Source organism: Hylobates moloch, unplaced genomic scaffold, assembly GCF_009828535.3.
Source record: "Hylobates moloch isolate HMO894 unplaced genomic scaffold, HMol_V3 SCAFFOLD_10, whole genome shotgun sequence".
Taxonomy (NCBI): Eukaryota; Metazoa; Chordata; class Mammalia; order Primates; family Hylobatidae; genus Hylobates; species Hylobates moloch.
Window position 1 is genome coordinate 73469989 of NW_026652285.1, and position 14939 is coordinate 73484927.

At 37.9% G+C, this 14939-nt stretch overlaps 1 protein-coding gene across 1 annotated transcript in view; it reads left to right on the forward strand.

Annotated features, from left to right (window-relative positions):
• The window catches only part of PLPPR1 (phospholipid phosphatase related 1), a 287024-nt gene that overhangs the window by 251826 nt on the left and 20259 nt on the right, over nucleotides 1–14939 (forward strand). The window contains exon 4 of the mRNA XM_032164690.2: nucleotides 1195–1327. Within this exon, the coding sequence (XP_032020581.1) occupies nucleotides 1195–1327 (133 nt within the window). The remainder of the gene's footprint in view (nucleotides 1–1194; nucleotides 1328–14939) is intronic.

Here is a 14939-nt window from a genome sequence, read left to right on the forward strand (position 1 = left end):
GGAAAATCAAAATGGCATATGAACAGTGGGAAGTGTGGACTTTGGAATCCAATTGACGTGTATACTAATTCCTGTGCCCCATGCGCCATCCATATGCTTTGGAGGGCAAATTACCTGAACTTGCTAAACTGTCACTCCTCAACAGTAAAGCAAGGATAATTATGCCTACAGGAGGGATCTTGTGAGCCTGAAAATACTATGCTGAAGTGCCTAACGCCCAGTATTTAATAGATGACGGTAATTAACCTTTTACTCTTCCTTGATGAGTCTCAATCTTCAGTTATGGCAGTGTCATCGTTCATGAAAACTTGTCTCCTGCCAATTCCTTGTTTTAAATGGGAATACACTGTGCTGGGTGCCATAAGGATACTAAAGAATTATTAAGATGTAGTCCCTGCTATTAGGGGCTTCCAATCTACATGAGGGCATTATAAGTTAAAGGGTAACATATTTATTAGCTTAACAAGAGAGAGATGCCTATAATAAAGAAGGGCTAATCAACCAGTTCAGGGTAGGAGAAATATATCTGAGGCAAATGTGATCAAATAAGAATTTAGAATGTAAATAATTGTAATGGCACATAATAAAGTAATGCAGTTGAGTAAAGTCTTCACTGAATGTTGTGGATAGTTTCTTGGAAACTGCAAGTTTAAGCAAAACAACATGCTATATAACAAAACTAATTTTACCATAGACTGATTGATATCAACAAGAGTTAAATTCTTATAGCATACAGTATGTCATTTCACTTAAAGTTCCAGTTTTCGCGAACCTATTGATATAAAGTGAGGTCTGACTGTCACCTCTTGTGATGTGTGTATATAATGCCTTCTTGGGCATATTGGCTGTCTGAATTATTCCTCATCATTGCAACTCACACAGAAAGTTAAAAAAGAATTCAATCCCAGCATGAACCTTGTCATAAATTCTATTACAACTTATTATTTCAATTTGTTTCCATGTGACCTTAGATTTTAATATTATAGGCTGAAACTCTATCTGAAATGATCAATTATCACTTTCTCTAATTCTTTTGAAGTGTTAAATGCAAATTACTATCTAATTCACCATCTCTCTCCAACATCTTTTAAAAGGATTGTGGGTCCTCAACAGTTTTGTTTTGTTTTTAAAGCCATGGGCCTCTCTTATCAAACAGATTTCCAACTTGACATTTCTTAAACATTCCTTCCCTAGATTTTTATTGGTGAGATATCCATGTATTTCATAAAATCAACAAGAGAATCCCTGATTGCTCAGGAGAAAACAATTCTGACCGGAGAATGCTGTTACCTGAACCCCTTACTTCGAAGGATCATAAGGTTCACAGGTGAGTACAAGATGGTGCTGAACTAAGCTCTCACATAAAAGTTAAAATTACTAAAGGCAAACACTTGGTAAAATAAACTATGGAAGTATCAACATTAAAAGCAAGGGCTGCTTTGGGGATTTTCCTGATCCTACTGCCACATCAAATTTTTGACTCTCGAAATGGTACTTCTTAAATTGTCTTATGAATGATTTCAACTGATTTTCCCCCCACATAGCAGTTATCTGAGATTCCCCTGGACGTATGTTTTAATATTGGCTGGATATTGCTATACACCTTTTAGGAGAGTCAGGCAAGGGGTTGGGGTGGGGGCAGCATAGGGGACCCCAATAAAATAAGTTTAGAAATAGTCAAATTTCCTGACAGAGATTTCCCATCCAGTAATTTTGTTATGCAGGGAATTTAACAAAGAGTGGGAAATCTCAGCCATCAGGTTCTTGAAAATAATGCCTTTTCAAAGTTGGAAAACAAATACTTTTATTAGTGTTCATGATAGGGAATAATGAAGGCATATTCTACATCCCTCCTTCTAGGACTTTTATGAAAACTCCTGAGGTGCCAGTGATTAATAATTACAGATATTGGAATAAATGTGTATGGGTACAGGTAGGAATAGAGATCTTACAAAGTTCCTACACATTAAGTACTCTATAAATGATAACGATTACAGTATTCTAATGAGATCCTACAAATATCTACTGACCAGATTTTTAAGGGAGCCATGATACCATTTAAAACAAGAGAACTGACAACTGAGAAAGTGAGGGTCAGAATACAGCATGCTGTCAACAAGCCTTTTGGTAATCCTTAATCTTTTTTTCCTGTTGTAGGAAATGATTGAATTTCTTCAAGTAATAAGCAGATACCACATCAAAATCAAATATGTAATAACTTGTCTGGTTGGAGAGGAAATGAAAGAAATAGTACAGTGGGAAATCTAAGAAAATTGAATTTAAAAGAAGTAACCCTTAACATCAAAATAGTCTCAGGCATTTGATGTTATTTGCAGAATAAAAGTTTTTGCAGATTATGGAAGTTTGCAATTGGCTTACGGGGTATACCCTGATCAATATGATGCCACTACTGTCTAGTTCACTCATTCCAAACAATGGTTCCTTCCAAAGATGTCCAGAGTTTGATCACTTCCCAGAGGGGCAAGATAAGAGATCATCAAGGGGAAATGAGGAGAGAAGAGAATATTTATTATACAGAACACTGAAATAGACATTTTACAGAAATTATTTCATTTAATCTACCCAAAACCCTGTAAGGTATTTTATCTTTTAGACAGAGTCTTGCTCTCTCCCCAGGCTGGAGTGCAATGGCACCATCTCGGCTCACTGCAACCTCCATCTGCCAGGTTCAAGTGATTCTGTCTCAGCCTCCCGAGTAGATGGGATTACAGGTGCCTGTCCCTAAGGCTGGATAATTTTTGCATTTTTAGTAGAGATGGGGTTCCACCATCTTGGCCAAGCTGGTCTTGAACTCCTGACCTCAGGTGATCCACCTGCCTCAGCCGCCCAAAGTGCTGGGATTACAGACATGAGCCACTCTTCCTGGCCCCCGTAACGTATTTCATAGTCCTAGTTGTACATATGAAGAATCTTGACAGGAAATGGGGTAAAGTAACTTTTCCCAAGGAGTAACGCATGCACACATATGTACATAATTTGATTCAGGGAAGATTTTATGGCCACTGTCTGATCTGTTTCCTGTACATATAATTAAAGCAAGCTATTTAAAGCAGAGATTTATTACAATTAAATTGGAATACCTTTAAAAGTCACTGTTATTTCCCTTGGCAAAGATAAATTACACCTTTTGTGACCCACCCACTTGGAGCAGGGTCCAAGGAATAGAAATTTTGACTGGCACTTGTCATTTATATAGACTTTTATGCATTGGTAGCACAAGTTTCTGTTCATTGAGGGATGCCAGAAGATCCCTACCATCCAGGAACCAGTCCTCTAGATTGTCTGTTGTGGTATCCAAAACTCCCACTTGAGACACCACATTGGAGTGAGGCATGGTTCAGAAAGACTACCATTAAAGTAGAAATTTGTCACACTGGAGGAGCATCAAATTCCCATTTATAATCAATGACACATTAGTCCATTTGGGTCTATCATAAGCTAATAGAGATCTGGACCTTGGGAGGATAAGCCAGCGACATTCAAATAAAGTGAGTTAGAGTTCAGCATCATGAGATTCTGCTTCTAAGGAAGGGATGCTAGAGCAGAGAGATAGCCAAAAGGTAACATTTAAACTTTGGAGAATTAGAGGAAACAGCATTGAAAGGCAAGGGGGATTGCTGGGTTTAGGAAAAAAAAAAAAAAAAAAAAAAAAAAAAAAAAAAAGCACTTGCTTCATGCTTTCCTTCTTTTGTTTATGACTCTAGGATCCACCCAGTTGGTCAAGTAGAAAACCTGAGAGAGAACTTAACGCCATCTGGGAACTTGTTATAAATTCTTAAGCCTCATTCTATACCTGCTAAATCAGAAAATATGGGGATTAAGTCTGACTATTTGTGTTTTCACAAGTCATCCAGGTGATTCTGATGCATGGAAAGTTTGAGAACCACTGGTTTAGGTGATTAAAAGTTCTGTTCTCCCTGTATCTTGTTTTGCAATATCATTGCATTCACCCCAGCCCCACAAAGCTACCATCTATTGACCGTTTTGTAGCTATTGAGCTTTTTGAAGCAAAAATATGAGCAAGTCAATTCTCTGCTTAAAACCTTTCAATAGATTTCTAGTGTTCTTAACATAGCCTACAGAGCCCTTCACAATCTGAGGTCCTCACATGTCTCCAGCCTCATCCGGAGCCACTCCCTCATGAGGCCCTCTCCCATCATGCTAAACAGCTTCACATGCCCTCCAGAGGAAAGAGTGACACCTTGCCTCAGTACCTGCGCATGTGCTGCTCCTTCAGCCTAGAATATTCTATTGCTACCCCTTCACTTTAGAAGCTGGCCAAACCCTACTCATCTTCAGAATGCTGTTTAGACATTACCTGCTTAGCAATCCCATCAAGTAGTTGCCTCGTCTTCTAGGCCTCCACTGAGCCTTGCACCTACATCTGTTATAGGCACTTCTCATTACTATAATTACTTAAATCTATTACTCCTATTAATTTGTGATCACTTGGAGTGCAGAAGTTGTATCTTTCTCATTCCGTATCAACAGCATACTTCAAAGTACCTGGCACATAGGTTGCCAAAAAATGATTTTTGAGAGTTGATATGGTTTGGCTTTGTGTCTCTACCCAAATCTCATCTTGAATTGTACTCCCATAATTCCCACATGTTGTGAGAGGGACCTGGTAGGAGATAACTTGAATCATGGGGGTGGTTCCCTCATACTGTTCTCATGGTAGTGAATAAGACTCAAAATATCTGATGGTTTTATCAGGGGTTTCTGGTTTTGCGTCTTCCTCATTTTCTCTCTTTGCCCACTGCCATCTATGTAAGATATGACTTGTTCCTCCTTGCCTTCTGCCATGATTGTGAGGCTTCCTCAGCCACAAGGAACTGTGAGTTCTTCATTAAACCTCTTTCCTTTGTAGATTGCCCAACCTCAGTTATGTCTTTATTAGGGTGAATGAAAAGCAAAGATAAACTTTGTTAAATCATGGATTTGCCTAAAACTAGTTTCATAAAAGCTGATTCTTAAGTATTCATTTGCCTTCTGTTTAACTTTATTACCGCTTTCAGCTTAGTCCTAAGAAATTAAAGTGCATAAATGAGGTAATTTCTAAGAGAAAGCCAGAGAAGTCTGTTCTGACTTTTCATGTAGGAGGGGTGAAGGAATGCATCTATTTATCTTGAGAAGGGTAACTTACTCTGAGTATATGTGAATTTTTTTCACAAGAAAGGGTACTACTTAGAATAAAGACTCTTTAAATGGAAATGCTTTCTTTGGAAAAAATTAGTGTAAAATAAGGGAGTAATCAAAATTACTAGAAAAACTTATTTTGAAGAGCTTAACCATCTTTTTTCTAGCCCCAAAGCTACCAAAATACATACTACGCAGTTGACACTGGAAAATGACAACTGTTTCAGCTAACCATTCTAACAAACCTGAAATGGCATGACTTTTCTCTTGCAGTTTATGTAATTATTCTACCATCTACTACAAATAGTATTTTCCAAGAAATATCATCAGCTTCGCATTGCAAAAAAGGCCAATGAATTAGTTTTTAAGAAAACAAGGCTTTATGTTATAAAAGATGAAAAAAACTTGGGATTCTAATACAATTCTGGTGAAAGTAAATTGATATTTAACCCTTTCTGCATTGCAGTTTGACAGTGTATTTCAATAACCTTACAAATAATGGTCTTTTTTTAACCCCAAATTCCACTGCAAATAATCCATTCTAATGAAACAATCAGAAATGCAGATTAATTTTTGTGGACTAAAATTATTTTATAAGTTAGATATCTCTATTTTTTTTTAAAAATGCTGCCATTATAAGTTGCAACCTCAGAAAACGGTATTAAGAATTTTTCATGGAGAATATTCATGATATGTGAAAAGTTAAAACACTATGAATCCATAATTGTTTTTAAATAAAAAGAATACAACACTATGTTAAGTGTATATGTGTATTTGTGTGTTATCCATAGCAAAGAGACTGAAGGGAAATACACTAAAAATTAGCTGTTGTCACTTCTGAACTGTAGGATAATGGGCAAATTGGGCAAATAATTTTTTGCTTTCTAATGTTCTGTAATTTTAATTTTTTATCATGAATATGTTTACTTTTAGAAATCAGAAAAAGAACTAAAGATAATTTTTTTAAAGAGTGAGGGCAGAATAAAGGCTATCCAGAATGATGGCCAAGTTCTCTAACAGTCTCCAGTGTGGATAGAAGAGAAAAAATTTCAACTTGCTTCTCTAATTGTTTGTCTCCTCTCGTCTGTGTGGCATGGATTTGAAGGATAGGCTTCTGCTTCACCCCACAGATCCAAATTAAGTTTTAAATGAGACAATGGCAAGAATAGTGACATCAAAGAGAAAACATTCAAATTCAACCATCTCTTCCTTTAGAAAATGCTAATGGTGTTGACTTTGACAGAGAGTGTTAAATTCCTTTGATTCACAAATCCAACAATACATTTTTTCCCCCAACATTCTCATTATAAGAAAGCTGCCTGTCCTCCCAGGTTTTAAGCATAAAACATCATAGCTAAACTTCTCTATCCACTTCTAAACCATTGTATAATTTCTCAAGTTATATTTATATAATGTGGGAAGGGAGGAAAGAAACTGGCTAAACTAACAAATTTTACCTGTACTTTATAAAAACAAATGTAATCAAATTAGTAACATGTATTAAGACTCCTCTCATTTTTTCCCTCTTCATTTCTTTTACTTTATACCGTTTCCTTTGCTACTACATTACATTGCATAGTAACAGCAATACAGATTTATGCTCTCAAGAGAGTTAAACGCCCACCTTTCTTTTTCAGTGACAATGACTAAATAAGGAAGTTACATTTTCCAAAAAAAATATCAAGCTCAGTTCAGTTCTGTTCACAAATATACTTGAGTAAATATTTTTGTAAATATCAATTATTAAATAGTAACTTTTTAATATTGAAAAGTAATGAATAGATAGCATTAGAATTTGATGAGGGTTTTTGATTTGTTTACCATATAGGAGGAAAACTAAATTAACTTTCCCTTCCTGAATAGCTGCTTTGAGTTAATTAAAAAACTGATCCAAATATGCAAACATTAGACTATTAGTGCTAAAATAGCTTGTCATCCAGAGCTCTTCATTATAGTCTTTTCATTTGGGGTCACACAGTTGATCCATTATTACTTCTAATAAAAATTTAATTAAATACCAGCCAAGTCTTCTGCCATTTAGGTCCGGTCCCAGGATTAGGTAGCACTGGACAGACTAAAAAGTGCCGTGGTAAACAGCGAATTCATGTAACGCTAATTAATTTCCATAAATCAAGTGTGGTCTAAGTGAAGCATGAATATTTTAAATGCAGTTTCAAAGGTCATGGCGTTTTATGGTTGTAAGAATTGATACCCTGAGACGAGCTTAATGTCAGCCTTTTTGAGAACTAGAAAATCCTCGATTTTGAAAGTCATTTAAATGTACTTTATCAGAAAAAGACTTTATTTGATTCAGTTAGTCTATTTCTGTTTGCATTCAGTATTTATAGTTAAAATACAGCTGGGGGACTGGTCATGTTCATTCAACCTTCAATGAAATACTCATTGAGCACCTACTAGATGCTAGGTACACATTAAGGTGTTGAGAATCTATGAGTGAAACAAATAGAAATGTGCCCTCATTCAGTTTATAGTCTGATAGAAAAAGCCAGACACTAAACAAAATAAATTATAGTTAGAAGATAAGTAGTACAAAGAAAAATAGGGAAAGGAAATAGGGAGTTTGTGGCAGCAGATACATAATTTTAAATGGACAGGGGAAGCTGTATACCATGAGAATTGTCGAGTTGGTGGTGAATTCATAGCAGGACAGAGCAATAAGACAGGGATGATCCCAGGGAACCAGATGCCCAGGGAACCAGGCCAGCTCCACGTGCTGACCGAGGAAGTTCAAGCTACCCAGGTAGTCTAAAGATAAGTGACAGTGCCCAGGCACCCAACTTTCTTTCTGAGCCATGAGTCTAGATCATAAAAGAAAAATGTCAAGAGCAAGGCAGGACATGGGCCTATAAGCAGATGGAGATAATTTCTAGAACTCAGCAACAGGAACCGTAGTTGAAGCTCAGGTACACAGGTTAAGAGGAAAGAGCCAGGAAGAATCTTAAGGGAAAAAAATGGAACCCCTGTTTCTGGACCACTTAAGCAGCCAAGCCACTAGATTAGAGACTAAGATGTTTGCTGCTTCCTACTAGGGATCAGGATTGGGCTTGTGGCTGGGATTCAAGGATGCAGGGGAGGAAGGATGCTGAAGCTGGTACCATGACTGGCCTAGAAGGCGTAGCCAGGGAGCAACCTTTGCTTGGGTCTCAAGAAATCGTGATGAGGTTACTTTTGGTTCCTCTGCTCAGTGCAGGGACTGAATCTATTCCCCTTTGAATATCATCCTTGGTGAGCCAGAATATTACAGATCTGACCAAGACTCCTACCCTAGAACTCCCTAGATTACCCTAATTATCAAGAGGAAAGTTAGAGTCGTATGAGACTCTAGTGATTCTTTTCTGTGGGTCCTCCTTAGCACTAGTGTTTAGAGGCTGGACTCCAATAAAGGACTGAGCAGAAAACTGCTTTCTCTAGCACTTTGCAGGTTCGACAATGCAAATTCATGACACTACAGTGAACTTAATTGCTGTAAAACAGTATTTCTTACCCTCGGCACTATCGACACTCTCTGCCAGATAATTCTTTTTTTGTGTAGAAGTAGAATACTGACTTGTGTGCATTGTATTAATACAATGTTTAGTAGTACCCCTGGCCTCTATCCACCAAATGCCAATAGCACTCACTCCTCCACTAGTGACAATCAAAAATGTCTCCAAACATTACAAAAGTTCCCTGGGGCAGGATCACCCTCAGCTGACAACTACTTTTGTAAAAGTTTTTTTTAAGTATATTTCAGAGACTTTTAAGAAGTTATACAATATCTTGCATAACAAAAATACTCATATAACAAAACTAGGCACTAACTGATGACTCAACAGTTAGTAAAGAGTAGTTTCAAAGCTTTCTATAATTATTTTTAAAAAGTAGTGTGTGTTTTGGAAGCAACTTACTTATTTTTATTTTTTGAGACAGGGTCTTAACTCTGTCACCCAGGCTGGAGTGCAGTAACATGATCACAGCTCACTGCAGCCTTGACCTCCCAGGCTCAAGCAATCCTCCCACCTCAGTCTCCTGAGCAGCCGGGAGCAAGGCACACACCACCACACCCAGCTAATTTTAAATTATTATTATTTGCAGAGACGGGGTCTCCCTATGTTGCCGAGGTTGGTCTCGAACTTAAGGGATCCTCCAGCCTCAGCCTTCCAGAGAGTTGATATTATAGGTGTGAGCAGAAACTATTTAAGTTATTACATTAGAACATAATGAAATTGTTTAGGAAATGCATCAAGCAGAGGGCGACAGCACCAGATCTCAGTATCTGTAAACCACCAACAGGGCCGGCAGCTGCCCATGGGGGCTTGATGCTGATCTTGTGGTAGGAATGGGAGTAGATTCAGATCATCAGCTTCAGCTTTAGAAACTTATAAACATGGAATCACAAAAGCCGAATTTGAAGCCTTCTAAAAATCCGGGCCTCAATATTCCTGTATTTCGCTATCTCTTGGTAGCTACATTTTTTTCTCCACATTTAGTTTGTATCTAGGGCATATTTTCTAGACTTACTTGTATCCGCATGTTCCATTCCACTTTAAAGTTACCACAGCCTCTGGCAGACTTTTATGCTTTCCTCTGTATTAAGCAGCATTTGACATTATACCACCTAGAGGGACCAAGAAGATATTTAGAGGCGAGCTGGTGAGAGAGAAGGCTCATATTTGTGAGATAAAGCCCTGGGGAATTGTTAAAGGAGTAAAGAGGACATTCTTGAGATAAAATCCTGTTAAGAAGTAGAGTAATTTTATGCTTTGAGGAAGTAAAAATGTATTTGTTTGTTCTTTTGTTTATAAAAATATTTGGTGGGCTTTCTAGTTGATTACTCATCATCTTTATTAAGTAATTATCCTTCATCTTCACTTATCATCATGGGTAATTACAATGACAAATACAGGCTATTTTTTTCTAAACCACCAGCTTATCGCATTGTAAAAGGTGCTTTATTAACGCAAAGGATGAATAACTGAGTCAAATATTTGTTTCAGGTTGTTACAATTGTAGGTTTCTTATCTCTTTCCTGCATTTAAAAAATAATTTTATAATCAATTTATAACCACTTCCCTTAGTTACATCTACTTCTCCCAGTTATAAGAACAATATCAATAAAGGGCTCACAATTTACAAAGTGTTTTTACAACTGTTTTTTATGATTTGAATAATCACCCTGTGATACAAGGACTACTTATAATTCATTTTAACAGATAAAGTAATTAGGTTCAGATTAATTGACTTAAATAAAGTCTATTCTTATGATTTCAACCATCTGATCAAGAGAAGCAGGCTGTTGTCAGCCTTTGGTGTTTGTGCAGTATCGATAGGAGAAAGAGACTATAGCATTGCTCTGTAAACACCTGAAATTTACTATCCAAGGAACTGATGTATTCAATTTTGCCAGAAACTTATATTTGAAGCACAATATATAAGGCATACGGATCAATTTGCACCAATTGTGTTTGTGTCATACTAGAAAAAAGTCAGATTCATTGCTAAAGTGATGAGAAAAGTGCCTTATTCAAATGATATCATAGATATTCAATCATCTTTTTGGAAAATTGACTACAAAATTGAAGAATTCGTATTGTGTTGTGGCAAGTGCAATACATTTCACGAGGGACATGCTATAAAGTCCTTGCCTCTTCTCAGTGCTGTGTGTATGTGCGTGTGTGTGTGCTCCTAAGCATAAGCTAAAATATCTTTATGGTCTGATGCTTATCCATATGTATGTTAATAATAAATAAGCTTAGAGAATTATGATTAAGAATATAGACTCTGGAGCCTATTTGGTTTCTAACCCAAGCTCCTCTACTTACTGGCTGTATGACCTTGGTCAAGTTAATTGACTTCTCCGGATCTCAATTTCCTCATCTGTAAAATGTAGAGATAATAGTGTCTACCTCAAAGTCGTGGTGAGCATTAGGTGAACTAATATATGTACTAAGCACAGCATATTAGCTATTTTTATTATTACCTGGTATCCATGGCAGTCATAGTTAAACATCTCATCAGGTCAGTACACCTTTATAAGGAAATGGGATGAACATGGTAACCTCAGATAAATTATCTTCATAGGAAACTTCCAGTTTGAATAAAGCATGTTAATGAGAAAGCATTTTACCACTTTTCCTTTTCCTAAAGAAACTGTGGTTTCCTGAAGGAATGGTCTTCAATAGTTGAATTGAGGTACTTTGGCAAAAATGAAATTAGATGGAGATTTTCTACTGGGGATCCTGATGTGAAAAAGAACAAGCAAAAGTGAACTGTATGTGTTTCTTTAATCTTGTGTTCCATTTCCAGTGGTGATTTGATGAAAGATGCGATCTAGACTAAGAGTTGGTGGTTGAATCAGAATGTGGTTGGGGAAACAGTGTAAGAATTCCTTAGATATCCCTCTTATAGTGTCGAAATGGCACTGGTAAACCCCTGCCATTTGCTTGTACTTGTCTGTGTGGGATAAGATTTTTCATCATTTTTTCTACCAAAACAGGCCAGAAGCTGATAGGAGAGCACGTTTTCTCATTTTGTGGACATCACGGTAAAAAAGCTACCACAAAGCGATGCACAAAGCTGGTTAGATTTTGAAAATGAGAAAATGTTCAAGTATCCTCAATATCATACAACATGCTACTCCTTTCACTGTCTTTCATGACATCATTTTACCATAGAGAAACAAAAGAACAGTCCTCTTTAAACAGTTTATTTTTGTTATTATTTTGTTTTTGTTTTTTGAGACAGAGTCTCGCTTTGTTGCCCAGGCTGGATTGCAGTGGCGCAATCTCGGCTTACTGCAACCTCTGCCTCCCACGTTCAAGTGATTCTCCTGCCTCAGCCTCCTGAGTAGCTGGGATTACAGGTGCCCAGCACCACTGGCTAATTTTTGTATTTTTAGTAAAGATGGGGTTTTACCATGCTGGCCAGACTGGTCTCAAACTCCTGGCCTTAAGTGATCCTCCCACCTCCGCCTCCAAAAGTGCTGGCATTACAGGGACAAGCCACTGTACCCACAGGATTTTTGTTTTGTTTTGTTTGTTGTTGTTGTCTGAGAAGGAGTTTTACTCTTGTTGCCCAGGCTGGAGTGCAATGGCGCGATCTCGGCTCACTGCAACCTCTGCTTCCCAGGTTCAAGTGATTCTCCTGTCTCAGCCTCCTGAGTAGCTGGGATTACAGGCATGCATCACCATACCCGGCTAATTTTACATTTTTAGTAGAGACAGGATTTCACCCTATTGGTCAGGCTGGTCTTGAACTCCTGAGCTCAGGTGATCCGCCTGCCTCGGCCTCCCAAAGTGCTGAGATTACAGGCATGAGCCACTGTGCCTGGCCAACAATTTTTGGTAACAGATTGAGAACGAATGTTAAGGAAAGTAGGGAGGGGTGGCACAAGCTGCAGTTCAGACTAAGCAACTGCCCACAGAGTAGCTTTTCAACATAATTGCAGAGTATTGTTGGCAATTTAATCCAGATAAATTGTTTTTATGTCTTTCACTATTCTTTTCTTTTTTAAAGTTCCACGTGTTAGTTTCCCCACATGAAAACATACAGGAGTTTTTATGTGCCCACGTGTTAATACTGAAACTGACAACCATTGTAATTTCTCAGAATCAGAAATAGGGACATTTCTGATAGGCATGTCTCAATAAAACTACCCATCAGTACTTCCCAAGTTCATCATGATTTGAGCTTCTTGTGCTTCACAAACATCTCCAATAAAAAGTATTTGTTGTGTATGACATAGATCTCCATACTCTAAGGTTTTTTTTATTCTCACTGCATTAGAATAGAGAATTCTTTGTGAATTATGATTTACTGTTTTCCAATTCATGGGACACTTATAAAGTCCCAATTTTTAATGATCACTTATTTTCTAGTTGCCTAGCACTATGCCTGACTTTGTGAATTTTATAAAAGGAGATATGATCCCTGCAACGTACATGCTAAATGGTTTGTTATCAACTCTATGTTGTCTGAAATCAGGGATGCAAGGCACCAACATGAATTATAAAATATGGACAAGTTTCTATGCTCTTTTATCCTCTTCTGTTAATCTCTAAAGTTTCTTCAGCAATTCATTCATTGATCCCACAATTATCTGTTAAATGTTTACTATGTGCCAAGTTTGATGCTAGGTGCTGGGAATACAATGATGAGCAAAAACAAGTGTGTTCCTTGCTGTAATAAAGCTTGCATATTCAACAATTCTAATGTGACAGATGGAAATTATTGAATAATCTATGCAAGTGTAACATTCCTACTGAAACAAGAACATGGCACATGGATACATATGTAACAAACCTGCACATTGTGCACATGTACCCTAAAACTTAAAGTATAATAATAATAATAATAAATAAAAATAAAAATAAAAATAAAAAAACAAATAGTTTTTCAAAAAAAAAGAAAGAAAAAAAAAGAGAATGGTACCATACTAGTCTAAAATGGGAGACTTTTCCAATGTCCGATGTGATCTGTGATTATTTCTCCCTATTTACTCTTAAATGGGGCAAGACCTGTGCACGCTCTGTTCATCAACAGAAATGTGACTTGCTCTTGGCCAACTTTTCAGAGCTACAGCTTGAAAGCAGATGTACACAGCCCCAATTCCAGTCCCTAGTTAGCAGGCTTCCTACTAGAGCTCCTCAGCTCCAAGGAACTAGCATCTGCTGTCCCCACTGTGTGGCTCATTGGTACTCTATAGAGCGTGCACAAAGCTTCTATAGCCAGCAGCAGCCATGCTCTCCAGAACATGTGGATCTAGTCCTCTCAGAATGAGAAATGCCCATGCCTGTGCCCCTGCCACCTCCTGTTGAGTTCTTGTCCAGGAGTCTCTCTCTAAATACATTTAGAAAAAAACAGATAAGACAGGAGAGTCTTTGGCAAATTCCGAGCAAACTCATCCAGTGGGGAGACAGAAGCCTTGTTTTCTGGGGAGTCTAAATCCTGGATCTCAGATTCAGGGGCCCGATAGTACGAGAGAAAGAAAACCTTTCCCCAGGTTTTCTCCTGCAGTCTCTGTAGTCTCTGTCTTCTGAGGAGAAGCTTGAGTTTCCCATGAGGTAAAAGTGTGTGTGTATGTGTGTGTGCGTGCGTGCGTGCGTGTGTGCATGCGCAAGTGTGTGTATGTGTGTGTGTGAGAGAGAGACAGATTAAACATACTCCATATGAAGGTTATCAACAGTGGACCCCTCACTCATCCTCCCTTCAGTTTGGCATCAGTTGGCAAAGTTTCCATCTTTTTTCACTGTTGTCATGTATGATTTTAGTGGATAATGAGAGATGATCCATCAGAAGCTGTCAGCAAAGTGCCTTTTTTGACTGGAGAATTACACATTTATCATTTAGTATGCAACATTTGGCCTTCAGTTTTGAGGCTGTACCCAAGGTCCCAGACTTTTGGGGCCTAAAAGGAACATGGTCCTTCCTTTGATCACCCCACCAACCCCTGCTAATTGTTACTCTGTTGCATGCATCTAGGCTTCCTAATGAAGGTCTGCTGTGTGGACGGCACTGAGCGGTCTGGTTCTGTACTTTTCCCAGTTCTGAAGGGATCCTGGAATGAGCCCTATTATTGTTTGTCAGTAGACCAATTATTGGTGACTTTGAATATCCCCATCATGCACGTTTCCTGGTTCTGTCACTGTTTCTACTACATTCTTGGTGGAGTCAAGGGCTGGAGTCCTGCGCTGAGTCCATAGCAGGAATAGGGTCACAGAATTTCACTCCATGTCCTAAACTACTAGGGATCAATGATCCTAACTTGTCCAAAGATATCC